General features: G+C 35.5%; 1 protein-coding gene across 4 annotated transcripts in view; it reads left to right on the top strand.

Moving 5' to 3' along the window:
* OPA1 (OPA1 mitochondrial dynamin like GTPase) overlaps window positions 1–27,724 on the top strand; it is a 49,569-nt gene that overhangs the window by 7,184 nt on the left and 14,661 nt on the right. For 2 of the 4 annotated variants that reach the window (XM_063408037.1, XM_063408036.1), the window contains 24 exons: window positions 86–153; window positions 4,823–4,921; window positions 8,949–9,002; window positions 9,252–9,356; window positions 10,283–10,369; window positions 11,233–11,346; window positions 11,661–11,741; window positions 12,109–12,183; window positions 12,504–12,575; window positions 12,708–12,807; window positions 13,328–13,458; window positions 13,975–14,047; window positions 14,139–14,211; window positions 14,973–15,088; window positions 15,688–15,752; window positions 16,344–16,420; window positions 16,649–16,814; window positions 17,330–17,482; window positions 18,081–18,189; window positions 18,829–18,908; window positions 20,031–20,171; window positions 21,489–21,605; window positions 22,880–22,973; window positions 23,292–23,402. In XM_063408037.1, the coding sequence (XP_063264107.1) occupies window positions 86–153; window positions 4,823–4,921; window positions 8,949–9,002; window positions 9,252–9,356; window positions 10,283–10,369; window positions 11,233–11,346; window positions 11,661–11,741; window positions 12,109–12,183; window positions 12,504–12,575; window positions 12,708–12,807; window positions 13,328–13,458; window positions 13,975–14,047; window positions 14,139–14,211; window positions 14,973–15,088; window positions 15,688–15,752; window positions 16,344–16,420; window positions 16,649–16,814; window positions 17,330–17,482; window positions 18,081–18,189; window positions 18,829–18,908; window positions 20,031–20,171; window positions 21,489–21,605; window positions 22,880–22,973; window positions 23,292–23,402 (2,361 nt within the window). The remainder of the gene's footprint in view (window positions 1–85; window positions 154–4,822; window positions 4,922–8,948; window positions 9,003–9,251; window positions 9,357–10,282; window positions 10,370–11,232; window positions 11,347–11,660; window positions 11,742–12,108; window positions 12,184–12,503; window positions 12,576–12,707; window positions 12,808–13,327; window positions 13,459–13,974; window positions 14,048–14,138; window positions 14,212–14,972; window positions 15,089–15,687; window positions 15,753–16,343; window positions 16,421–16,648; window positions 16,815–17,329; window positions 17,483–18,080; window positions 18,190–18,828; window positions 18,909–20,030; window positions 20,172–21,488; window positions 21,606–22,879; window positions 22,974–23,291; window positions 23,403–27,724) is intronic. The other 2 variants (XM_063408039.1, XM_063408038.1) reach the window with 1 other exon arrangement.

The raw sequence follows: 27,724 nt of genomic DNA, 5'->3' as shown, positions 1-27,724 counted from the left end.
GAAGCTGTAATTTTCTAGTAGGTGTAGTTTGAGAATTTTAAGTGCCTTTTGCATCTTATTATTAGTTTCTGTAATTGTGTCCTAGGTTCTCCAGGAGAAACAGCATTCCGGGCTACTGACCAGGGATATGACAATGACAAACAGTTCAAGAAGGTAATTACTCACTTGCAAACCTGAAAATGTCTTTATAAACAAGTATTTATTGTTTGGAAGTGCATCAGTAGCCCATTGCAGAAGTTTATTTGGAGCAGCTTGAAAAGAACTTATTGTTGAAAATTAGTTCAGTATGCATTACTGGTTTTTGTATATAAAAGTAGTGCAGTGATAACATTTTGGTGTAAGGAAATACAAGGCAGACATGAAAATGTTTAGTAATTGCATTATCAAGAAAATTGGTCTGTAATATGAATGTGATTTTAGGTATTGTTTGTGCATTTGCAATTTTTCAGGGCATGGTTTCCATGGCACTTGAGTTTATAACTTAGTACTGAAATTAGTTTAGCTGTTTATATTTGTTTTTAGGCATTTCTGCTTGCAACCTCGTTTCTGTTGACATTGTCAAAGTTGTGATTCTTCCTTAAGAATTTCTGCCTAAAAGAATTTCCATTTCTTAAAGTAGTCTGGTTTTTACGTTCTTTATCTAGATAAAGCATGCATCATATTTTTGTTACTATTCTCTGGAAAATAATGTTACTGTATTTTGATAACTTAAAGTTTTTAGCACTTTTTTTCTTGACGTCAAGATGGCAAAGTTTATTTTTATTTTCATGAACATTTCTGTTAAATTCCTAAATTATCATGTTGCTCATTCTTTTAAGGCTTATTTTTCCTGTGTTTATTTTTAAAAATTGTTTTACAAAAGTGTAAGGAAAACAATATATATCAGGGAATTTGTAAATTATCATATAGCTATTTTTGAACTGAAACTTTCTGAACTATAACTGGGGCTTTTCCATAAACAACTTTTCTGTATATGCAGGCATGTATACATTTATTCTACACTAATTCTGCATGGTTATATATAGTGAAACATGTACAAAACTCAGATCTTACAACTATTTCCCCCCCTGTAGAACAGTGATGGATTTTTACATGAGGATTAACCTAGCTTATTATTTCTCCTTTGTCTGTAAACTGTTTATATTTTTCTCCAGAGTGATTGCTTAGCACAAGTTTCACTGTGTAAAACATAAAGAACACCTTACTATTGATTTGTGAGGAAGTGGCCATCTTAGTTTATTGTCTCTGTTAATTGAAGTAACTGACACTTTTACTGAATACCAGTAATATCATTAAAACTTGTTACAATCCTGTGCTTGTTTTGGATGCAGTGACATCTGCATTTTACCTTTGACTGTGGTGTGGAAAGTATCACCAGATTAAATCAATATGATTAAGAAAATTGTGTCTGATCTAATAATTATATCTGATAAGAAACTATTAATTTGCTAATTAGTATGATCAATTTGGTCAGAATGTTTCAAACTAGGCACATATGAATACCTAACACAGCATAATCACCAAGTTTATTGGCAGGCAAAATTATTATTTTCAAGACAATGGATAAGATGGCCTTTTACATTCAATGCTTACCACTGCCAACCAATGCTAGTTCAAGAATTGTGATTGTATGGGTTCATAAAGTGATTGTATGGGTGCTGTAGTATGATATTAAATGTGCCTGATGAGCTGGTTTTCTTTGTTTTATTGTGAAGAGATTAGTAATTGATAAATCTAGAAATTATTTGTTTGGAGAAATTTTCTGAAGAATTGTTATTGGATGTGATCCTCAGACAGGTCTCCTAAAGCTTTGAGTAGAATGAGTGAGAAACCAGTTGGTTTGCCAAGTAACTTTAAGAGAGTGAAAGATGTCCTGAGCACCAAATTGAGCTGTACTGCTTCTTGTCAGCAAATGTGTTTATCTCATAATCTCTCATTTAATCCAAAAAGTACAATATTTTTAAAAGAGAATCAAAAGAGAATTAAATTAAAATTATTGAAGTGTTCAGATAAGTAGTTTAAATATGTTATGTTTAAATCTCTTTTTACCTGGATTAAATATGAAGTTTTGTTCCAGGGGAAAGAAGAGTGAAGAGAATTATAAAAACTATAGTGAAATTAATATATTGTATGGCAGATGAGGAACTAGTTGAGGCTTCTGCTTGAAGCAGCTGTGTTACCTTCTTAGGTTATCTTGCACTATTGTGTGTCTGCATTAAAAGTTTCTTTAACAGATAGTTTCCTCTTAAAGCAAACAAATTCCAAAGTTTGGCCTTTAACATTGAAGAACACGTGTAGTGGTTATGTCTGTGATGGAGTTGGATTGTAAGCTGTGACTCAGGTGTTGATGTGGGTCTCAGAGTCCTTTCCCTGCTCTGGTTCCTTGGTGCCCCCTCATGCCTGGCGGACGCTGCTGCCCCGGGAGCAGTTGCAGGCTGTGATTGTCTCGCTCAGCCTGCACGGGGTCGCCTTCAGTTGGTGTGAGGAGCAGCACAACACTCCACAGCCCTTGGCTGCAGCTACTGCTGGAGAGTGGAAAAGAGGCTTGAGGAAGGACTGTCACTTAATCAGATTTTTTTTTAAACATTCTGTTTTGTTTCATTCTTCCTTGTAACTTACGCAATAAAGTTTCCATTGTTTTCTCTGTTTTATTAGGAGTGCTATTATATTCCCAACGTAATTTCCAGTTTCATGTTGTAGGTACTCTGGATAAAATTGTTACATTTATTCAAATTCTCAGAAATTGATCTCTTTACCTACCTTAAAATTTTCACTCCCTTGTGATTAAGGAATCCTTTTACATTAGAGTCATATTCAGCTGAAGTACAGTATATTAACTTCTAAAATAAGATAATAGGGGTTGTGAGTTTAAAGAGTGCACAGTAACAATGTCAGGGTTTGTCCCAATATGTCAACTACTGTACTCTGTTAACTCCGGTTATTCCCTGTCCTTTATATTGTTTCTTTGACAAGGAAAAGAGTAATGTAATGGTTTTAAAGGACTTATTTTTGAAATTGCATTAATTGATTGATGTGAATTTTTCTAGCAAAAATTCTTTAAAGAACAGATTGATTTTGGTGGAGGGGACGTGCAGTGATAGTGTCCAGTGAGGTGTAAATATTTTTGTTTGTGTCTTGGTTTATGCCAGCCAGGGTGCTGTGTGTATAGTTCTATGCTATTTCAAGTTCTTAGTTTTTTAATGTTAATTTATTTTTTAATCTAAAACAGTAAACTAAGAAGGAAAGGAAATAATATTAATAACAGTATTGTTTGATATATACAAAGAAGAAAACGTTACAGAGAAGCTTTTAAAATGACATAGTTTTTTTATTTGAATATTTTATTAAACTATGTGACTGTATTTGGAAAGGATTCTTTTCATACTTTATTGTGGAATAAGAGTGACATGTACCAGTTGTCTTTGCAAGGAATTGCTTGTTAAATAGTTAGATTTGGTGACTTCAGACTTCTGTTACATTTCCTGTTTAAATGCTGAAAGGCCTTCATGGCAGATTTTGTTCAGTGGTTTTTTTTCTTGTATTTTTGGTCCCATAGAATAATGTTTAAAGGGAATGTGTTGGATCATACTGAGAGTTTCCTTGTGTGTAAAATGCCAAAATATTATTACTGTTCTTCTAATACTAAATGTAGCCATGAGACTTCCTCTCCTTGCTGCTGTGTAGTAATGAAATCTTTTGCCTGAGTTCCTGGCACAGTTCTAGTGCATTTGCTGGTCTGGTATCTGAAGCATTTATTAAATCTGAAAATGGTTCAGTAAAATGGGGAGATTTTTCTGTGCTTCAAATTATACAAATCACTGTTTAACAAATGTTTATCATTTGATCGTGTCTCTCCTTTGATCTATTTTCTTGTGTTGTTTATCCTTATGTGTACATGCCTGTGTATTTCATGCAACAAATGTATACCTTGATGATGCATGTCTTGAATTCTTACACCAAAGTTCTGTTTCAGAGCATGTTTTGATTCCTGAAGTACGTTTTTGAAACATTTCATTTCACTGAATGTTTTCTTAGAAGATGTAATATATTTTTAAAGAGCTTTATTTAAATAGTTAATTAATATTCTTCTCTGCATTCTCTGAAATAAACAATTCATAAATTTCTGGTAGATGCTTCTCAACCAATTTTGCAAGATAGCTCACCATTATGGGATTGTTTGGTTGGAAGGGAGAAGAGAAGAATAAGAGAAGAGAAGCTTTGTGGAAATGCTGAATGAGTAAAAGAATAAGCATCAAGTTTTAGGGGTTTTTGGAATGATCAGGAAGGGTCATGGCAGCATGAATTTAAACTGCAGTGTGTTACAGAAGTGGAGAGGAACCTTTTTCTTTTTTTTTTATGCTCAACAAACTATTTTTCTTCTACTAGTTTGAGAAAGTTAAGTAGCAGGCAAAAAGCATCTTTTTATAAACTGTCTGTATTTTGCTAGGAATAAAAGCAAAGCAAAAAAATCCTAAAGAACTTTTACTAAAACAGCTAAATTGAACAGTTTGATAATATTTTAAAGCTGGGATAGTTATAGATAGAATTTTTTAAATATTTAGATGCTTAGTTAAAGTTGAATATAATTGTAAAATGTAACTAAATGTTGGTTGCCTTGATCTACCTGGATTTGCAAATTGCGTGGTTCTGCTGGCTCTATCCACTCCAGCTAGCAAGAGATCTTGCTGATGAAATTTCATGTTTGTTTGAACTGATCCGTTCATACCTGTTTTTCATCTGTCTTTGTCATGCCTTTTGGTTTAACTCTGTTCTCCTTACACCCCGAATTTTTCCTCTCCTTTTTATTATAAACTCATGGCAGGGCCTGCTTGGGGAGCTCATTCTGTTACAACAGCAAATCCAGCAGCACGAAGAGGAAGCGCGCAGAGCCGCTGGCTTCTCTTCCCAGCAGAAGCGAAAGGTGATGGCTTAAGGGACGATATGTTCTGCATTCACTCTAATCAAATACTTCAGCTCTCTGCATTTGAGCTAGAGAAATCTAACTAATTAAATTGTGGATGCAAATAATTGGCCAACTTCGCTACGGATGTGTAGTCCTGTTTCAGTTTAACTAAATTGCATTTAAAGCATGATGTTAAAAGCAAAACAGGTATTTTGTGTCACTTTGAAATTGTATTACCTTTGTCTCTATAAAAATTGTTATTTAAAGTTCATACACTAAAAATGCATTTAAAGAAATTACATGAATTAATGTCAGATCTGTTTACTGTTGCTTGTTCATGGTAGCTCTGTCTTGTAAAAGTGGAGCTATTTACAGGGACTGTATCTCAGGAACTTTCTTTCCCTGCTTCATACTGTTGCCAATCTGAAAATGACAGCAGCTCCTTAGTAATGATTTTGCACAGACAATTGAATACTGCTGGTAATAACAGTATCTACTGTATATTTATCAGTAGTAGTCCCTTGTCTGTTTTCCATCTTTAAGTGGATTTTTACTGATTTGTTGTGCTTGTTGAACATCTGCACTTCTCTTTACTTATTTAATTTAAGCTCTGATCATTTTATTAATTATTATATAGCTGTTTGGAAATTTCTCTTGAGATATTTTAGTTGTCTGATCTGTTGTAATCTGTAATTCTTGACCACATTGCTTTGTTGGCTGCTTTTGTGTCTCCTTAGAAGCTTTCTGATTAGTTGTAATTTTCAACAGCTTTGGAATTGAGCCCTGAGTACAGACCTTGATATTTTGTACATCTGAAGATAAATCTCACAGAGAGAGGAATGCACAAAATGTGAATTAAACTTGTAGACATATTTGCATAGCTGTAATTGTCATGCTTTTTAGTCCATCAACAGAGGAAAATCAGTGTTCTCTGAAAGTATAGTAGTACTTCAATGTTTTACTTTCTTGCCCTATTATTTTATATAGTTTAGAGTTACAAGCTCTCTTGTCAGATTGTATACAGTTTATTGAGAGGGCTGGAGTATGGAATAGTAGATTGAAATAATAATAAAATGTACTTGTAAAAATTGCTGGAAAAACAACACAATATTTGATATATAAAAAATTACTGTCCTAATAAACACAATCAGGAAGAAAAATGAGCTTGATACATTTGTTTCTGATTGAGATTCTACTTTGTTGCAACTAATTCCACAATTCCCAAGCTGTGAAGAAACTGCAAGGGCTGTCATTGTAAATGCTATCCTGCCCTCCATGGCAGGTACTCTGTGTTTGCAGAGGATTGAAGGTCTACCTTCCTTTGCATATAGAAAGTTTTCACTTAGCATTCAATGTGCTATTTGGCATACATGCCTTATGGCAAGGAATAAGTCTTGTTTGTCACACTAACCTTTATGTTACTGTGACAAACACTAGAATCAGTTTGAAAGAGATGGTAAACTATTTTCTTTAATACCTTGATACGAGAATACGGGTCAAAGAATCCAATAACTGATCTGCATTCTCCTTTGGAGGAACAAATTCTGACTGTCATTGAAATGAGTCATGCAGGCCCTTCTGACAGGGCATAAACTAACCTTTTTTATTTATTAACTGAGCTGGCTTGCTTGCATGTCTGTAAGAAAACATGGTAATTTTATTTCTGTTCTTGAAAGTTTTGTTGCCCAATTCATTTGCATATTTTTCTATTTTAATTTATTTACTCAGTATTAAATCTACTGAAGTTGTAAATTGAGTAAAGTAAAAACCATCTCACAATCAGGTGATGATAGTAAAAACAAAATTTTAATTCTCTCCTGTTGATTTTTTTTTGGGGGGACAGCCTGTTGAGTTTCAGATGCACAGAATTTTTTTTATGCAATATGTGACAAAGGCTGTTGAAAAACAACTGCTGTGCAAAATATGTAACTCTATAAGGAGCTTTTGGGCATCTTAGTGAACAGATAGCTGTGTGCAAGGGCCTTTGATTGAAAATAAGTCTCCAGTAGTCTTTTCTCATAATTCTTCATGGTGGCAGTGGGCAAAGAGGGAGGAATCTTGAATTACAAACCATGTTGAACTGGATTAAACAAATACTCATGTGCCTATATAAACATACTTTAATAGTTGATTTTTTTTGGGAGGGAGGATAGAAATCAGAAATCAGTCTTATGTGACTGTTAGTATTTCAAATTGATATATTAGCTTTAGCTTTTATTGGCAACTTAAAAATTTCTAGCAATATTATGGACCACGTATTGAAAATACTATATATACTAGGATTGAAATCACACCTGTACCAAGCACTGAGGCAAAGACATCATTCTAGAGCTGTTTGTTGGGTTTGACACAACTTACCTAACATCCTTGTTAGAATTAATCATCTAGTGCTAGATATTTCTTTGCTTCAGATCTTGCAGCTTGAGTCTGTGCAATATTTTGGCTTTCTGTGTTGAACAGAAGCATCAGCCCGCACAGATGGGGCTCGTGGCTGGAGGTTTCTGTAGGGAGGCACTTCAGAGGTGCATCATGGCACCACAGGTTCTTTGAGAACAGCAGAGAGCCGGAAAGTCTTATCTCCTTTGAAAGTCTGCAGCACATGGAAACACTTTGTTTTCCTTTCCTTTCCTAAATTTTCTTGCTTCTTTTCCCTCTGCACATGATTCTCTTTGCCTTCCTGTTTTTATTTTCCCCTTATATCTCTGAGATGTTGGAGGTGTGTGCATATGTAAATGTTTATTTACATATACACACACCTTGTGGCTGCATGCATCAAGTCCTCTGTTCAGCTAACCCTATTTCTGATGTACTTCTGCTGTACCACTGAACTAATTAACAGCAATGAAAAGTTAATTTACAAGATTTTGTCTTTGCTCTTTATGAAAGAAAAAACTGGAATAAGATGGAAATGTCAGTTTGGATTTCTTTCTATAAAGTGCAGACATGGTTCTTCAGGCTTAACAGCTAAATGATGTTGATCACTATGAATAATTGTAGGTTTTTCTTGTTTAGTCTGTAACAACTGTTGTAAAGTTTTAGTAATGGAATTAATTTATGTCTAAATAACAGCTGTCCTCTGCGTATTAGATAATATGCTCTTCCTCATCTGAAGCCAGCTTGAGCTGTAGATGTCACATGGGCTTTATCACGTGAACTTTACTTAAATATTGACACACTCAGTAATTGTTTAGGTTGTCATTTTTTTCTAAATTGAATATTTCATCAATCAATCATTAGATCTTGTTGTTTGTAAATATTTATGTCATAAGAATCTGTATTCCACCATTTATGCTTTTTGTCTTTGTGTTACTAAAAGGGGTTTGTTTAAAACAACTGTTTACTGCATCTTGATAAAGACATTTTAGGAACATTTGGCTTAGAATGTTTCTTAGGACTTGATCTTATTACATTAATGCCTTGAACCTCAAGATCTCTTGTACTATAAGATCCTAATTTTTCTAGTTTTAATGTAATTTAAATAATTTTGAAATAACCCTTCAAGACTGTCTTGCCTATCTAAAATGTATGAAGTTGTGCAGCACATTTAGAATTCTGATAAACAAATGTGAAATAAGAATGCTTAGGAATATTCATAAATAGTGAATACTCATCTGAATGTATTTTCTGTAGCAAGCAGGTGCTCAGTGATTTCATCACATTAAGATGGTGCTAATTCAGAAAATGAATATACAAGATTGTGAGAATTTGACCACTAAAACCACATTTAGTTCTGTGGCCAGAAATCTTAGTGCCACATGAAGCTGCTTTTCCTTAAGCCCACTTTCCCAGTATTAAGTCTTGAAGGGTTAATTTTTTACATTTGCATGTACTGAAATTCAGACAATTCTCTGATGTGAACCTCCTGTTGCAGATGGGGCTTTCCATCAGCTTTAAATTTCAAATGCTAAGTGAAGAATTTTACTTGCTGTAAAATGCATGTCAAGTCACTTTTCTTACGTGGAATGAAGCTTTCAGTTCTTAATTTGGTTACTTACAGTGCTTAAATTAAACAAGTGATGGTAGCCGTGATTATTTTGCTTTGTAGGTTTCTGACAAAGAGAAGATCGATCAACTTCAAGAAGAACTTCTACGCACTCAGGTGACTTTTTTTTCATGCCTTAAGTAGTGATTTGTGTGTAGCAGACTCAGATTTACTTGACAAAAGCACACCTAAAGTATATTTGGTAAAATGCAGTGCATTTGGTAAAAATGCAGGTTTCTATATTTTTGAAAGACCTATCTGAAGGATTATAAGTTTTTCATATGTAGAACTTTGCATGTGTGAACCTGCATATGTGAACCTACTATGTCCATAATTACACAAATATGTTTGTACAACTTTTTATAGCTCAAATACCAAAGAATGCTTGAGCGATTAGAGAAGGAGAACAAAGAGTTAAGGAAACTGGTACTGCAAAGAGATGACAAGGGAATTCATCAGAGGAAGTTAAAGGTATGTGTTACAAAACCACATTGAAATATAATTATGCCATATTTTCTTCTATGCTATTCTAAATTGCATTTGTTAATTCATATATAAACTTGTAACATTTGTTTTAAGATATCTCTGTTAATTTTTTGAGTCATCAAGACTTTTAGACATCCTTTATTTTTTAACTATATAACTTTTGGAAGTGGCTACAATTAAAAAAACAAAGGGATGACCATGTGCAACTAAATAACTTATCTAAGCAATTGAGAAATGTGGCTTGGTTTTTTCATGTAGCTTCACTGTATTTTTGGATAATCTTCCTTCCAACTGTTCCTGCACACAGTCTGATACCTTTGTGTTTTGTCATGAGTCTCATTGAGTGTGGTAGGAGTAAGTTATGGGGTCAGGGAACATCTTTTAATGACTGTATAAATCCAGTGAGACTGGCTTTTGTTTTTGTCTGCCAACATCTTGAGTATTCTAAAAATGGATGTTTTCTGTTTCTCTGTGTCATCTGTTAACCAATATGGATCTTGCTCTTTCCTCTGGCAACTGAAAGATGAATCTTAATTGTGCAGAATAAGGTTCATAACTCTAGATCCTTGTGAATGTTTATTGGTCATCAAATAAGTCCAGATGTTTAATGGAAGAAACTCAATTTGGCTTAACTTTAAAGCTCCAAAGTTTGCACTCAAAGTTTCTCTTCTATGCTGTACATAGGAGCTCTTATTTTCCTCCTTCATGAACAGGAGTCAAGGAGTGACTTTACTTGGTACTGCATTTCACAGAACAAAGATCTGTGCTGCTGTATAGACAGCTGTGGTTTCAAATCATCAGGAGAAAGTAAAAATATTTTTACACAAGTTTACAGGAGAAAACTGTAAGAAAAGGTCTGAAAGCTTTGTTCTTTTATTTGACTGTGTTTTCTCTCTGTATTTTTTTTGTAGAAGTCCTTGATTGATATGTATTCTGAAGTGCTTGACATCCTGTCTGATTATGATGCCAGTTACAACACTCAAGATCACCTACCTCGAGTAAGTAGATTACAAATTCAATGATTTTTACTAAAACACCAGTTTTACAATGAAATAGAGCATTTAATTATATTCCAGAATAATCCAGAGTTAGTGCTAGGCTATTTTCTTGTAACTCCATCTTTTTGCTTAAGACATGTCTTTTATTTTAAAAGCAATAAGATAGTTTTGAAAATAACCAATTTAACCAGGCTAAACCTATTTTGGCTTTTATATAAACCCTATCTGGATTCAATTCCTGCTGCTGTGTTCCGCTTTTCACTTTAAATGGTTTCAGTCCATGTGCCCCATCCTCCTTGGCTTTGTCAGGTGCTTTTTGTTTCCCAGTGCGTGTGACTGGAGCTGAGTGAGTAAGGTGCCCTGTCCATCTCCCCACAGCAGTGCTGCTGTTGGGGGGAGGATTTGGGAAGAAGTTAGCCTGTCTGCTGGTGTGGGAGAGAGCCAGGAACACTTCCTGCTTTCACAAGTACCTGTAGCATGTAGGAAGCTGCTAAGATGGAAAAACTCAGGATTCAGCTCTTTCCTGGCAGAAGCAGCATCTACCAGATGAGTAGTGTTTTGCCTGCTGAAAGGACTTTGTACAAGAAGAGAGGAGCTGCCTGCAATGAGGGCTACAAGCCCTCCCTCTCTTCACTAGATGCCCTGGCAGGGTGCTTCATGGACTGTGCTGTCTTAAGCACAAGTCAATTTTTTTGCTTGACAAGTCAGTATTTATTCAAAGATTCCATCTTCAAACCAATGCATTTATTATCAAGCAGAATACAGCAGGTGTTGATACAGATGTATGTCCTCCTCATCAGCTTTTGTCTAAACTTCCAAAATGTCCTTCCAAATGCCAATGGCTGTTTGAACTTTCACTTCAGGTGGTGGTGGTTGGAGACCAAAGTGCAGGAAAAACCAGCGTGTTAGAAATGATCGCTCAGGCCCGCATATTCCCTCGAGGCTCTGGGGAGATGATGACACGTTCCCCTGTCAAGGTAAGAAACATCATCATCTCTGAATCAGCATTTGCTGTGTTGTTCTCCCTCTGATCATGACATTGCTTGAAGCATACATAGGTCTATAAAATGACCTCTTAACAAGGGAGTTGTTTCAGCCAATGATGAAAGCTCTGCAGGTCTGTTTATGATCCATGTGTACTGTCTGAGTAGCAGCAGTACCATTTAGTAATTTCGTGCTAAATAAACATTACATATAATTGTGTTTAGGGAAGTGTACATGTGCCATGTACTTCTCATGTTTCTCTATGTTAGATTTGCTATACTTTCTCATTAAAGCTTTTGACATTTAGGTAACCCTTAGTGAAGGTCCCCACCATGTGGCTTTATTCAAAGACAGCTCTCGGGAGTTTGATCTGACCAAAGAGGAGGATGTAAGTATAATAAAGTGACTGGAAGTTAATGAGACTTCTACTGATTCTCTGAACAATTTTGTGTCTCTCTGATCTCTAAGCCCCTGTTTAATTAGAGTGAAAGATGTTTAGTGGGGCAAGGCATTGTATTTGTTATTAGATTATCTCTTTAGCTGGCAGTGAAGTGGATAAAATGTAGAGTGCCAAGACACTTTTTGAAGGATGAAGGGATCTGTCTTTTAGGTAATCTGGCATTTGGTGCCCTCCCCATTTACCAGACTTACTAAACATGCATTCCCTAACTAAAAGTGTTTTTCTGTGTAGGTAATTTCTCTTCTATCACAGTTACTAAGATTTTGTGTTTGATATTTTGATTTTCTTGTAACAGCTTGCAGCTTTGAGAAATGAAATAGAAATCAGAATGAGAAATAGTGTGAAAGAAGGGTGCACTGTTAGCACCGAGGTAAGACCTGTCAAATATTTAATGGCAGATATCTGTACGTGTATTGTTTTGTAAGTATTCTTCAAATAGGAGATTGTGAATCCAGTTTGGATATGCTTCATATTTTGCAGTTTACAAAGTGTATTTGGACTGTTAAAATCAGTTTTATACAACAATTTCCCTTAAAAGTTTTACTTTCTATTTAAAAGGACAGGTTGTTGCTGATTAAAACATACGTGTGTAAATATGTGTTCATATAGTTATATATATGTGTGTTTGTCTATGTAACTACATTTAAAGTAGGTGGTGTATAAACCTCTAATTTCAATTTTATTTCACAGACCATCTCTTTAAGTGTGAAAGGTCCTGGTTTGCAGAGAATGGTATTGGTTGATTTACCTGGAGTCATTAGTGTAAGTATGCAGTAATTTAAAAAATGAAGACATGGAAATGAGTTGGTGTTACTGGTGAGAACATTAGCAGCTGGAGGATTTTTAACATGTTTTTTCTCTTGTTCTTTATTTATCTCCATGTGCATATTAAAGACTGTGACATCGGGTATGGCTCCAGATACAAAGGAAACTATCTTCAGCATCAGCAAGGCCTACATGCAGAATCCTAATGCCATCATCCTCTGTATTCAAGGTACTAAAAGTCTAAACAATGACCCATTTTTATTTCTAATCGTGGTTCTTATGTTACTCTGGAGTCTGTTCTGATAGTATTCTTCCTTATGTGATAATTTGTGTAGTGCACAAAAGAGCATACTGTGGAATGTCTGTTTATAAGTTAAGGCAATCAGCATAATCTGTGGTGAAAAGCAACTTTTTCAAAAGCAAAGGAGTTTTTTTAGCATCAAAAAAGGATGGTGGTGATAATAAAATTCAAGTTTTCCACAAAAGTGTTTTTGGAGGTAGCATGCAATAATATTGAATATAATATAATATTAAATATTTTGAGTAAGCTGGAACTTACTCAGAACTTAAGAACTATAACAGACTGGTTTGTTTTGATTCTGGGAACAAAGCAATTTTTTCACTATGTATATCCAAAAATGGAACATAAGTCTAATTTTACTGGGTTAAATTTTTAACATGAAACTTACTTGATGGCTACTGTGTGTTAGATTACATAGTCCCTAAAATAAACTTTGTATTTATTTTAGATGGGTCAGTGGATGCAGAACGCAGTATTGTCACAGACTTAGTCAGCCAAATGGATCCCCAAGGAAAAAGGACAATATTTGTTTTGACTAAGGTTGATCTTGCAGAGAAAAATGTGGCTAGTCCAAACAGGGTGAGTTGAAACTCTTTCTCACATTGTGCTGGCTGAAGTCACACATGATAAAACACTTGAGATGCTCTCAGAGATATTGGACCTTACCTGCCTATTCTGGATGGTTTTGAGTGTTTATTTCTGTATTCAGTATGATGATTTTTTGGTGGTTGTTTTAATCGCTCTCAGGCCTTGATTTAGTGATCAGCTGTGTGACTTCAGTCTCAGCTTGTTATAATACTGATTCCTTTTGTGCATGTGACCTGAGCAAGTTCCATTTCCCAGAAGGGCTTAAGGATATTCTGGGATGGGCATTTTTATTGTGTTTTGTGTTCTGCTGTGTTATGCCTTATCAGATTTATGCCTTTATTTTTTTTGTGTTGTTTTCAATCTCAGTAGAGCTCACAGTCCCATGACAAACTGCTTCCTGCTGTAGTCCATGCATAGATACAACTACATGTGGCCTCAAAACTGTGCTGAAGGAAAGAATGTCTCTGTGCAAAGTTAATGACATTATTTAATCCTTTATTTCCATAGATCCAGCAAATTATTGAAGGCAAACTCTTCCCAATGAAAGCTTTGGGTTATTTTGCAGTTGTTACTGGAAAAGGTAAAGAGAGCTCTAGCTCTGCTCATTTTGTCCTTGGTAGCCTAGAAAGTTGTCTAAATGGAACTGTTGCAGCACTCTTTTCTTTCTGCAGGAAACAGCAGTGAAAGCATTGAATCTATTAAAGAATATGAAGAGGAATTTTTTCAAAATTCAAAGCTGTTAAAGTATGTTGCTGTTTTATTCTTTCTATTAAAATGAGCCTGTGTTGGTAAATGCTAGCATCAGTTTTTCATGTTGAATTTAAAAGGATTTCAATGTGGAAACACTAATTGAGATTTAATATGCTTAAATTAAGTATCATGTTGAGGTGACCAATTTATCCTGGTTTTGTAATGCTTACTGTAAGTCAGTAGAGACCAACAGGCATCTTCAGGCAGCAGTTGATTCCACTGCAGTTCTGGGTCACTATTCCAATGTTTTTATGTCTCTTCATTGACTCTACAAGAACTAAGTTTCAGCCTATGTGTAAGCACTTAGGACTGAGAGGAGTGAATCCAGCCCAAAAGTGAGTTTTAGTGCCTCTAAACGTCAGTTGTCTTGGTGTGACCATGTTGTAGTCAAAGGGTTAGTCTGTGTGTTCTGAGGGAAGCTCACTGAGTGGAGTTTTGATTTCACAGGCTGGTAGTCCTCAGGAAAGTACAGTATATGATCTTTGGGGCTGTAGTATCTGCACTGCAACCTCTAGAATTAAAACTTATTTAGGGTGGGGGGTTTTGTTCCTCTGTTTTGTTTTGGGGCTTTTTCCCCTTGCTTTGGTCATGATCCTCACTGACTAGTTTAGAGGAAGAGCCTGGAATTTGGGTTAGGTACACAGTTACATGTTATTTTCTGCTCTGAGAAGCAAAGCTTTATTCTAGAGAGGAGAAAATGGTGGCCTGAGAGCACGGGTGTGCAGAGAACTTCCTCTAGCTGTCTTTCTTTACAGGACAAGTATGCTAAAAGCACATCAGGTAACAACCAAGAACTTAAGTCTTGCTGTGTCAGACTGCTTTTGGAAAATGGTGAGAGAGTCTGTGGAGCAGCAGGCAGATGCTTTTAAAGGTAAACATGTTTTCAAAAAGCAAGGGAAGTAGCAACTTGCTGTTAAACAGTTATTTCTTCTATGTGCATATAATACTGTTCTGCCAGCATGCTTTGGCAATTTCATACATTTTATATGATCAGCATTTCCCATTAATTGATAACTGCCCCAGGTAATTTCTAGAAAAAACTAAAAAAGTAATTTATTTTGCAAAGTACCACTTGCTCTAAAACTAAAGGAGTAAATAAGTATGAAGAGCAAAAATCTAGTTAGAGTTTTTTGTGGGCAAAACACAGTTTTTCTAAGATGTTTAAAATGACTTCCTATAGAAAGGTACCATCTGGTCAGCCAGGACAGAGCTGAAAGTTGAATGAAAGTGCAGAGCTGGAAGCTGAATGACTCTACTTTGCTTTTTAAAAGCATGAATTCTGCAATTTGTAGACCGAGTATCTTGGCATAGACAGAAAAGAATTCTGCTCATTTTTAGACATGCTTAAAGTTCTTGGAGAATTTTTCATAAGCAAAATTTGTGGCAGTTTTAAGACCTGAACTTTTAAAGTAATCATGAAGTGCATATGGACAATTTAAAAAAACAAGACCCTGTTTCTGATTTTTGCAGCCACACGTTTCAATCTTGAGACGGAATGGAAGAACAATTACCCCCGGTTGCGAGAGCTTGACAGGGTAAATCACACTTCTGCTTTCATTGGTGTGCTACAAAGCATTGAAGATTTTGAACTAAAATTTATGCCTTTTAATTTCTTTTGTAAAGGTTTCTTAAAGTTAACTTAAAGTACTGACATTTCAGAATGTTAGGATGGTGTAAATTATCGTAGAGGAAAGAAATACTCTTCTTCAGAATTGTGATACTTGAGCACTTAAGTCCTTCACTCTTCTAGTATACAGTTACCTGACCTAGCTTGCCCCCAGGGACAGGTCAGTGTTTCTTTGTGATCATAGCAGAACTGGCAAAGAGAAGGTACATTCCCTGGTCTTTAAGAGTAACAGAACAATTGGGATCTCATTTTCTAATTGTTTTATAGAGATCCTGAATATTGAAATGGCATGCCTGGACAAAGGCATGCAAGAGATGAGGGGGGAAGATGTATGGTAAACCAGGGTAGCTGATGATATGCACATACACATTGTTCAGAACATGACCAGGAGGTATCATTTGAGGCTTAAAGGCCTTAAGAAAAAGGTTTTGGATTTTTTTACCTTTTGTATGGAAACATGATCAAACTGTGCTTACTCTTATTATTTCCTTTTGCACAGAACGAACTGTTTGAGAAAGCAAAGAATGAGATTCTTGATGAAGTCATAAGTTTGACTCAGGTCACACCAAAGCACTGGTATGGTAATTTTTTCTTTTTTTTAATTTACTAGAAGAAGTTTACCTTTAAAATAGAGTTCTAGTAAACAACATTTTCACATATAAGTAAGAAACTGTTTTTCTTGGACAATGTATAATATTCCTGTGATCTGTAGTCTTGTTTTCTGTGTTCCTAACAAATTGAATGGGCACCTGTTAGTCATTTGTGTACTGGAAACCATCACATGTGTTATAACTCTCATTTTAGGGAGGAGATGCTTGAGAAAACTTTATGGGAAAGAGTATCTACTCATGTGATTGAGAACATATACCTGCCAGCAGCACAGACTGCAAACTCAGGGACGTTTAACACCACTGTGGACATCAAACTGAAACAGTGGACTGACAAGCAACTGCCTAATAAAGCAGTAGAGGTGAGAATTTAGTTAGTTAAATTAAAAAAAAAAACTTAATTACAATTTAAAATGAAAGCATAACTCCAGAGAAGGAAGGTGATGTTTGAATTGCTGACTGCAGTTCTTTTAACTAGCTTACATGTCAGAAAAGGATGGCAAGATCTTGAGTTCCAGAACCATGGAGCAGAAACATTGTATTTTGCTCTTCTGGTGAATTTTGCCTATTAAAGAAAAAAACACAAAACTATTTTTGCAAGGTTAACAAACCCCTCAAGTAGTTATATTCACATGTAATAGATTTATGCAAATTTAACAGAATTCTGCTTGCTACAATACAATGAAGCAAAATTTAGTGTTGCTTTTACTAGTAGTGGATAAGGTAGCAAAGGAAAAGTCAGTGATTTATGATTGGATGATTTTTTTGGAAAGTCTCCAGATTTTCCTACTTGGAAGAATTGTAATAAATGTACCTTTCTCAGCTAGTGCATGGTATAATGGTCCATTTCAGGAGGAATTGTTTGCTAATTTTCCAGGTGGCATGGGAGACTTTGCAAGAAGAATTTTCCCGTTTCATAACAGAAAAAAAAGGAAAAGAGCATGATGATATCTTTGATAAACTGAAGCAAGCTGTCAAAGAAGAAACTTTTAAGCGACATAAATGGAATGAGAGAGCAGAGGATAGCCTGGTATAATGTAGTGGGTTTTTCTGCCTTGAAGTGTTTTTATTAGAGTTGAATAATCAGTATTTTTGCACTCTTCTGCTGTAATCATAAAATGACTGTTGTTGTGTCCGTCTCATCCTTTTTATATAATGTTTTAAGTCAGTGTTACTCAGTTCCTTGTCATTATTATCTTTTATTAGGTATTGCCCTAAATAGTATCTAATAAAACTGTTTTGGTTGGTTCATGAATGTCCTCCATAATCCACTGGCTGCACAGGGGCAGCCTGGTGAGAATTGTTGGGCATCAACTTATTTGCTCTGTTCAGTGTACCCACATAAAATAACATCATTTCATTTCCATCTTTATAGATTCCGTAATCCAGAGGGATTTCATATCTTTTGCTTTTTCTTTTTTCCATTATTTATGCAGGCTGTAGAAAAGAGAGGCACACAGAAATAATTTTGGCAGTGCTTTGAAAAGTGCCTCTTGAATATCTTGTGTGCGCCCAATATAATCTGTTTTAGCAGACATTAAAAAATGAATAGCATACTAGGAAAGGGTTATTAATTAAATCCTGAATAAATGATTTACTGCATGCTGAAGTGACATTCTGTATTTCAGCGGGTGATCCAGCACAATGCTTTAGAAGATCGATCAATATCTGATAAGCAGCAGTGGGATGCAGCCATTCATTTCATGGAAGAGACGCTCCAAAGCCGCCTGAAAGACAGTGAGTGGTGTCATGTATTCCACCCTTCTTCCCTTCTTAATCTGAGCCAGTCTTGATCTAGTTCACCTCACTGAAATGCAGCCTTTGTATCAGCCCAGCTGACACAGTGGTGACTGCTTGCAATGGAACTGATACTAATAGAAATAGTTAGCAAAATACAGCCTCAAAAGCTCTCGCTCTTAAAATGAGCCAACTTAATGAGAAGTAGTAGACATCTACAGACTCAAAACTGGTCTAAATGCACATGTAGGAAAGGAGGATAAATTGAGAGAAAATAGTTGCTATGTTTATAGTTTCTAGCATAATCAGTTTTGATACAAGTTGCAGCCAAGTTAAGATTTGAGGTTTTTAAAATGCAGAATTTGAAACCAGAAAGGCGGGGGGGGTATCAGTAGAGGGATACTGTATTTTTTATATACTTCTTGAAGTCTCTACTGGTTGGAAGTAATTTTTAAATTTTAGTAAAACTCATCAAGCATTGCTTGAAGTAAAAGACACCTGACAACTTAGTGTGGTGTATTTTATGTTCTTCAACACAAAATGTTCATTCTTGTTCATGTACTTAATTTTGTAAAAAGTATAAATTTGGCTGGTTGCATATATTTTGTTTGATAGTTGATATCATACTTCTTTTTTCAGCTGAATCTGTTATTGAAGATATGGTGGGTCCAAACTGGAAAAAAAGATGGTTGCACTGGGTAGGCCGCACCAAAGAACAGGTAAAAGGAAAAAAATTATATAGAATTTATAGTCTGCTTTATAAAACTTTGGTTATTACTCAATAAATTTTCAAAACTACCAATTGTCTCCACAGTATTTAGACGACTACAAAAAACCTCACTTGTCATTGTTTGAAATAGTATGGAGAATTTTGTATGCTTTTTCCATATTCCATCTACAGAGTGACTTGTAAACTATTTTCCATTTTTCAACTCAATTACATCTTTGCTATTATGCCATTGACCTGTGTATTGAAGTTCTTGAAGTAGAAAGAAATCAGTGAAAGCAGGTGGAAACTGGACTATTCTCTTCTATACTTTTCATGCCTGCTTTCTAAACAGAAGTCACATGCAGTTTCCTGTCATGCTCTATTTGGATTTAATTAGTATGTGATAGCATTACCACTCACATTGTAATCACAGTTGTATCTTCTGATTGACCATATTCATAACATCTCCTCTCATTTGCTCATAGCTTTTGGAAATTTCCTTTGGATTTTAATTACACCTTTTGTGAGATGATGGGCTTTTTATATTACTTTTCTAGATGTTTCTCAAACTGATTCATACTTTAAAGAAGTAAGCAGAATTTAAAAGTATAGAGTAGGAAGTAATTGTTTCACAGAAAGGAGTTTTACAGTCAGCTATTGGAGCAAGGTAGTGACTTCAGCCTGTATTAATTGATTTTTATGAACAGCAGCCTAAAGGTGTGAATCCATGGAGAGTTCCTGCTAGCTAATAGGCAAAAATTACAACTATCATCAGAGTCACAAGTGGTATATGAATATATGGGTATATGAAGTGAACCCTGGTAGCAGATATTCATGTAGGGGAAAGGGGGCTAATACCTAGATTTTTTTCCACATTTCTATTCTTGTTCTGCATTTCTGTGTATAACGAAAAGAAAAAAAATAAATTGACAGTGAATTATCTGTTAAAAATGATCAAATGATTTGATATGTCTTTACATAAATTCCTTTTGAAGTAACTTAAAAGTAATAGTTAGTAGTGTCAGAGGTTTTTTCTACCCTTGCTTATTAAGCAAATAAAGTGTTTATTGAGGTGATGCTGATGATCTCTGAGTCTTTAATAATTAATTCCAACTAATCGTTCCTATCCTAGAACATTCGTAATGAAACAAAAAATGAACTTGAGAAATTAATCAAGTGCAATGAAGATCATCCAGCTTATCTGGCAAATGATGAAGTGACGACTGTCAGAAAGAATCTGGAAGCAAAAGGAGTAGCAGTGGATCCATGCCTGGTGAGATGCAGAATTGTAACAAGACACATGGAAGCCCCCTGTGAACACTTGAGTGTTTTCTAGATGGCCAAGAAAAGGCTCCATGTGAATGCTGAGTTTGTAATGCAGATGTTTCCAAAGGAATCACTAAGTGGCTGCTTGCACGCAATTCACACACTTGGGTTGGCTGGCAGACAAAGGCTGTGCAGCACTTTGGATCTGTCAGTTCAGACTGGAATCAAAATCTGCTGAGCAGATTTTCTTGCCTGCATTGTAACAAAGCTTGTTAGAAATTACTGTTCAGATGAAATCAAGGCCTTTTTGAGCAAGTTACAGTAAAAAAATACGGTTTCTTAAAACTTTCAGTGTGGCTATATATGAAGTTTGCAGTTCATTGGTACAATGAAATGAGACATTTTTTTAAAAATAGTTAGAAAAAGGCAGGATTTTTTTAGAGCATCCCAAGGGAATGTATTGTACATTTGAAATGTTCTGGAAAAGGACATATCTCGTTGCAATGAAAGGTCCTTAAGGGTAATTAGACCTCTTATCTAATTAAATGTGATATTTGAAATAAATGAGAATTCAGACATTAATAAGTAATAGATGTAGATTTCCTATAGCAGTGATTTATTTTTGCAGTAACTTCGGCTACCTTTGCACCATTAATACCTGCACTTCTTATAGGAAGAGGAATTTTTGTAATATCTGCTACTCCTTTCCTGTACAGCACTTACCATTTTTTATATAGTCATAGTAGTGACCCCCATCCTCTGCATAAGGAGGTTGAGTGCAAACTGAGGTTTTTTCCTAGCTAAGCAAGTGGTTTTCTTAATTATATTTTATGGGTTTTCCAGACAGGCATCTTGATACACATATTTAATTTTGAAGAATGAAACATAATAAGCCTAATCAAGAAACATTATGTTTGTTTACGTAAGACCTATTAAATATTTCTCTAAACTTTAATCTGGTTTAATTGGTAAATTAGTGGGTACAACTCAAAAATTGTTCTCAGTGTTAATGTAAAGAATGTTTCATAGTATTTAATTTAAACGTGTTTTGGCTGCAGACAGTGTTTTTTAGCATTCAGTTATGTGCATGGAAAAGTAGGTTTTTAAATTGACAAGTCATCTGTAGTGTTTGCCAAGTGTAACTAACACATTAATCATATCCCAGTTGCAGACAAATTGCTAAGAAATATTTAGACAAACGTTACATGATAGCAGCAGTGGAATTTGGAGTTACATTTTAAAATAAAATGCAATCATTAATCTAAGCACGATTGTGAGTGCATGTATTTATTTATTTAGTCAAATCTAAATATTCTTTTCCTAGATTAAAGACACATGGCACCAAATTTATAGAAGATACTTCCTGAAGTCTGCTTTGAACCACTGCAATCTATGTCGAAGAGGCTTCTATTATTATCAGAGGCATTTTGTGGACTCGGAGGTAAATTGAAAAACAGATGTTCTTCATCTACACTGGTGTTTTGCCTTAATATTTCTATTTCAGTTGAAAAAGAAATCTAAAAATACTTCAAAGTAGCCTGACCAGATAGCTGGTGATCTCAGACACGTTTTACATGAGGCTTATAATGGATAAAATGCCATCCTGGTGGCAATGATGTAAAATGACCACTAGGTATCAGCCATGACCTAAACATCTGTTTCTAATCGATGTGTATTGAAAATGCACAGTTAAAACCAGTAGTGTACATGACAGTAGTGTATCAACCAGTGTTGATAGCGTTTCTCCTGCTTTCCCATTCATTGATAGTTATTTACTTCATTTATACAAAAAAAATCAGAAAACATCCCTATGGATTTATAGGAAAACAGTAGTCAGTAAATGTTTGTAGTTAAAGCTTAGAACCATGTATGCTCAGTGGGGAAAGAAAATGAACGGCTATGGAGTTTTCAAACAGGTCTTTATAAATAACTTTCCAGTTTTGTGAACCCAAACTTGTGCAGTAAATGACAGCATGCATCAAGTCACACAAAGAATACATTATTTACTTACCATTATATTTTAAATCAAAGAGAAATTGCTGGAAAGATAGAGCTCCTCACTTTTTCTCTTAATGAGCCATGAAGCCAGAAATCTTTGTTACTTTAGAAATACCTTTGCCTGTAAGAGATGAGAGAATGAGATCACCATATAGAGAGCTGCCTCTTCATGAAACTTAAACTCCCAATCATGTTCCTGTCTTTTTTAAGGTGTTCTAATGTGAACTTAATGCTCCCTCCTGCCATCCTTGCAGGTGTAGAAACTGTCTCTTCTGTTGTTAACAAATAGAGCCCTTGGCCCAGCCCTGTCTTCAGGAGCATTTGTCATGCAGGGAGGCACAGCCTGGAGCTCAGCTGTTGTCTCTCTGTATATTTGCAATGAACAATGTTGTTCCAGTGAGCATTAGGTTACACTCCCCAGGCTGCATAAAGTGTGTGCAAATTGTTTTTCCATGGTTTCCCATGAAACAGCTCTTTCTGTTGAAAATAGCAGACAGGGAGGTGATACGGTGCATTAAATAAGGCTGATGTGGTTCTTGTGAAGGATTTTTGCTGTGTTTCCTTGTTACCTACCCCAGTAATTCTGTGGGATTTTTGTGAAGATCTGGATATATATACATGGGTTACAGTTACTGCTAAAAGTGTCAGGAGATTCTTGTGTGTGTGGGATGTTCACTGGACATCAGAGGTCTGACACCACGGGTTCTGTCGTTCCAGCTCGAATGTAATGACATCGTCCTCTTCTGGAGAATACAGCGAATGCTGGCGATTACAGCAAATACACTGAGGCAGCAGCTCACTAACACTGAAGGTAAGGCTCAGTCAGTGGAGGGGTTTGGAACAAAAAATTGTCTCCTCCTAAAAAAGCCATCCCATTATAATTCTACTGAAAGAGAAAATGCCCTTTGAAATTTAACAATCTTTCTCAAAGAATTTCCATTGTTAAAGGCCCAAAGAAGGGGCTTCTGTGTTCAGAAGTTTGCCTTTTCTCCTATCAGGTTAATAAGTATGATAACATATACTGTGTCTCCAACAGACCTCCCCAAAATTTTGTCCTTGGGTCATTGGAGTTGCAAAAGTGTTACCACTCACTTTTTTTGGGTTGCTTTGTTGTTTTGTTTTTTTACAGTAAGGCGCTTGGAGAAGAATGTAAAGGAAGTGCTTGAAGATTTTGCTGAAGACAATGAAAAAAAGGTGACGCTCCTAACTGGCAAGAGAGTTCAGCTTGCAGAGGATCTCAGTAAGTACCCACTATGCAGTGTTTTGGAATGAGCTTGAAATGAAGCAAATTCTGACCACTGTCCATGAGAATATTCAGTGTGATGTGGGTTGTTCATGTGCTGGCATTAATTTAATATCATACAGATTTTTATTTAACATCATACAGATTTTTTCTTAAATATGGTTTGATCATACTGATTCTAAGATGGATATGGGAAGTATAGTGTGATAATATAATTTACACTAGATGTAAGTTCATTTCAATATAGATATTGAAAAAATGTAGTTAAAACAGAATACTCTTTAAAGGGAGAGTCCCCTTCCAGAGGGATTACAGTTGTTTAACGCTTTGGGTAACTCAAAAAGTGCTCAAAACCCATTAGGGTTTTATGATTAATATAATAAAATTTTACACAGTGAAAGTTTTTAAGATGACAGTTCAGGTTGAGGTTGTCTCCTGTTGTCTGCCTGCATATCCAGTAGGGTTCACACTGACTTTTAGCTGATGGACCTTGTCTTGCACACATACCATTGTCTTTTTGGCAGCATTCTGCTGTTCTGTGAGACTTCCACTTAAACCCGAGCTGTGCACCTGGGAGGGGAAAAAACAGTGCTGTGCAAAAGGGAAGAGGAAAAAAAGCTAGTGATAAATGAAGTTCCTGTAGTTACATAAATACCTGCATGTTCACATCGCAGGTGACCATTTTTCTTAGACCTATATTTTGTGTTTGATACAGAAACTAATTTTTGTCTTAAAATATGACTTGGAATATTTAATTCAGAATAAATGGATATTGTGATCAGCGTTTCTTCTTTTAATAAGCCAAGTAATTAGGAAAGTGCTTATACCCAGAGTTCAGTGGGACAGGGAAGCCTGGAACAGCTGTTAGTTACCTAAGTATGAATCATATTTTTCATTTTTTACATCCAAAATGTAATATAAAGTAAACATTTTGCTTATAATAAATTCAAAATCTAAGGATTTATTTTTCATAGTGCTGGTTTGGCTACACTGACAATACTGTCTTATTGGAAGTATTGTTATTGAAATCACAGTCAATTGCATTTGTTGTCTTTTAGAAAATGTAACAATATTTTGGAATTGTGAGTAGGAGTTTTGGTGATTTAGGGCAAATTGCCTGGGTTTTCCTGACTGATCTCTGAAACAGGTGCTATGGCTGTATAATTTTCATGATAGACATATAATTTTTCTCCTGTGTTGTTTTTGAAATCCTGTATCAACCTTCATGTAAATGGTCTTTTAGAGTCGGTAGAACATGTTTTGCAGCATAAGAAGTTCTCCTCTTCTCTATGTAAGTGTTGAGGTAAAACAAGGGGACCTGCATAGTAGGATGCAGACTTCTATTGAGGAAGATCTCCTTTTAAAGCAGTGCTGGTTGCTTTATTGCTTTGGTGCTGGATGCTGATTTTTTTTGGCTTTTTTCCTGTGCAAACACTGGTATAGAGTGAACCCTGGTGATTTTGATTTATCCTCAAGTATTCCATATTTTAAAACAAAATTTAAAAACCCTAACATGCCCATGATGTTTAAATTAACGTGTCTTTATTTTGCACTGAAATTGACTTAGGATTTTTGCATTGTCAATTTTGCTTTTCCTCAGCCTCAGTAGTAGGCTCCCATTTCAAAGCAGTGGCAGCTGAGGTCATTATTTTGTAAACTAAAACTAGACCTGTAGGAGCAGCCTGTGTGTGTTCATAACCTGAGGTGTCAGTGCACTGGCATAAATGCTTCAAGTGTGTCGTTTGCATTTCATAAATTACCGTGTAGCAAAAACATGTCACTGCACTGTATTTCTTTAGATTCAGGAGGTCACAGATCTCACACACATTATTCTAAAGAAATAATTGTTACTCAGTACAAAACAATGTATGATGACATGTACCTGTGGGAAGATTTTAAAACTACCACTGCTTAGCTCTGTGCTCAAATTAGCTGTGTTCTTTCTGCATGTTTTTATTGCTTAGTGATTTTTATGGGAATATGACAGAAAAAGGGGGTTTCTCTGCCTTTCCCTTGGTGAATAGAATGCTTTTCTGTGGTGCAGAAGGGTTTTTTTACCCCTGAGACAGATTTTGATAGCATAGAGCACTGAACTCTCAGATGGCTATAATTTCCTTCTTGTAGCACATAGTAAAGTTCAGGACTCTCCTAAAGGAAAAAATCCTGACTCCTGTGACACACATTCATAAAGTATTGGTATTTTAATTAGGAAGGGAAGTGATCTCCTGAATCACAAAGTCCACTCTCTCTATTCCATGCAGCTGTGTTTATATAACCCAGTTGATTCGAATATCTTGAACTCTGTCTTCAAATCAGTTACTTGTTGGGGCTCACTATTGACACGGAAAACATGTTCATTCTTCTGGTGGTTACAAATAGACTTCCAATTTCCAGTCTAAATTTGTAAATATGGGGCTGGGATTCACTTCCTGATTAAAACTCTACTTGCAAAAGTAAATTATTTATATACCTGAGGTTCGGATGGCTCCTCTTGACGCTGATTATATGGGAACACTGTCTCTCTGCTGTTGAATCAGTCTTTTAATGCTAAAGCACTGATAGTGTTTATTGTTTATTCAAGATATTGGTTAATGGCTATTACTAACATGGGTGACCAAGTCTCGTGATGAGAGCTCACATAGGACTCAGAGCCTACTTCAGCAGGTTTTGTTGTCTGTGTTCTACAGCCTTGAATGGTACTTTAATCCTATATAAGAATATTCCTTAGATGACATATATGCCCTGAATCTTGCCTTGAATCATATCTCAAGTTTTATTATAGGTATTTTAAAGAGTGTAAACAGATCTTTGAAAGAAAGTACTATTTTTTTATGTCCTGAATGTTGCTTTTTCTTCAAAAATATACATTAAATGTAATGTAAATGTACTCCTTAACATAAATGTTGTCCTGATACTTGTACCAGTGAATGGTTAATAAGTTTATGGAAATAAAGAAGCTCTAGGATTAGAGTCCTTTTGGAAGAAAGGATCACAAGGTACAAAATGGGGCAGAGGAGAATATGAATAGCTGAATGGGGAAAATTTACTTCAAAAATGTTCTGAAATGCAATCACTCTGTAAGAATGTTTGTACTGAAAGATATCCTGTGGTTGATGTGTGCCAGTGTCCTGGCAGTGAGCAGGTGTGGGAACAGCATAAGCATACAGTAGTACTTGCCTGTTGCGCTCTCACAGCAGCCCACAATCTGTGGTTCCAAGATTTCCTAGTCCTGAGGTAATATCTTTGTGATTAATAGGCATTCATGGATTTTTTTTTCCTCCTGTGAATTTCTCTAATTGCTTTTTGAACTCATGTAAACTTTGGCATCTGCAACATCCTGTGGCAATTAGTTCCAGGGTTCAACTACACATTGTGAGAAAAAGTACTTCCTTTTGTTTGTTTCTGAGCCACCTGCCAGTTTCATTTGGTTTTCCTTAGTACTTGCACTGTGAAAAACATTCAGTAATCTTTTTCTATTCATTTTTTTGCCATTCATGACTTCACAGATGTGTATGCTACCTGCACTTGATGTTCTTTTTTCTGACTTGAAAAGTTCTCATGGTGTAGTTGCTCTTTGCATGGACATTGTTTCCTGGTTTCAATCAGCCTTTTCCTCTTTCTTAGTTCCACTAAACCCTTTTTGAGGTGAAAGAGCAGACCTTGCACAAAATATTTGAGATGTATCTACATTATGGATTTATACACTTGTGTTATCATGCTTTCTGGGTTTTATTGAGGTCTTTTTACAGTAATTCTCTTTTGCCTGTTACTGACCAGTGAGCAGATGCTGCAGTGGTCTATCTGCTACAACTCCCAAGTTCTTGTGTGAAGAGTAACAGCCGTAATATTTTCCTTTTCTTGTCATATTTTAAAGCTGTTGTCGTATAGTTAAGAGAGATGTTTATTGTTTTTTATTATGAGGGTTCAGAAACAAGAGTAATTTGCTATCTGTCTGGTTACTTACTGTTTTCTCCTGTATTTGTGTTTAACTTTCCAAAGTGAATGATACTGAATGCAGGCTGCCTCTGAAGTTACTGAAGGTTTTACATGTTACATGTATTTTAAAATGGCAGCTTGGTTGATTATTTATAGAAGACAATTATTTGAAGTCACACCTTTCCTAGAACTGTATCTTTTTAATTATTTTCTTCAGTCTTGGGCAATACATTTTTTTTAAGAAAATAATACATAGTTGGAAGACTTCAATTTCAGCATGAATAATGCATTTTTTGCTGTTTTATTTTGAACACAAATGCCAGACTAGTCATTTCAGCAGAAATACCTGATAGCGTGTGGATAAATCTTAGCTTTCTGTAGAA

This window comes from Prinia subflava, chromosome 11 (genome assembly GCF_021018805.1).
Source record: "Prinia subflava isolate CZ2003 ecotype Zambia chromosome 11, Cam_Psub_1.2, whole genome shotgun sequence".
NCBI lineage: Eukaryota > Metazoa > Chordata > Aves > Passeriformes > Cisticolidae > Prinia > Prinia subflava.
The sequence above is the reverse complement of the archived record's forward strand: the minus strand, read 5'-3'. Positions and strand labels throughout refer to the sequence as shown.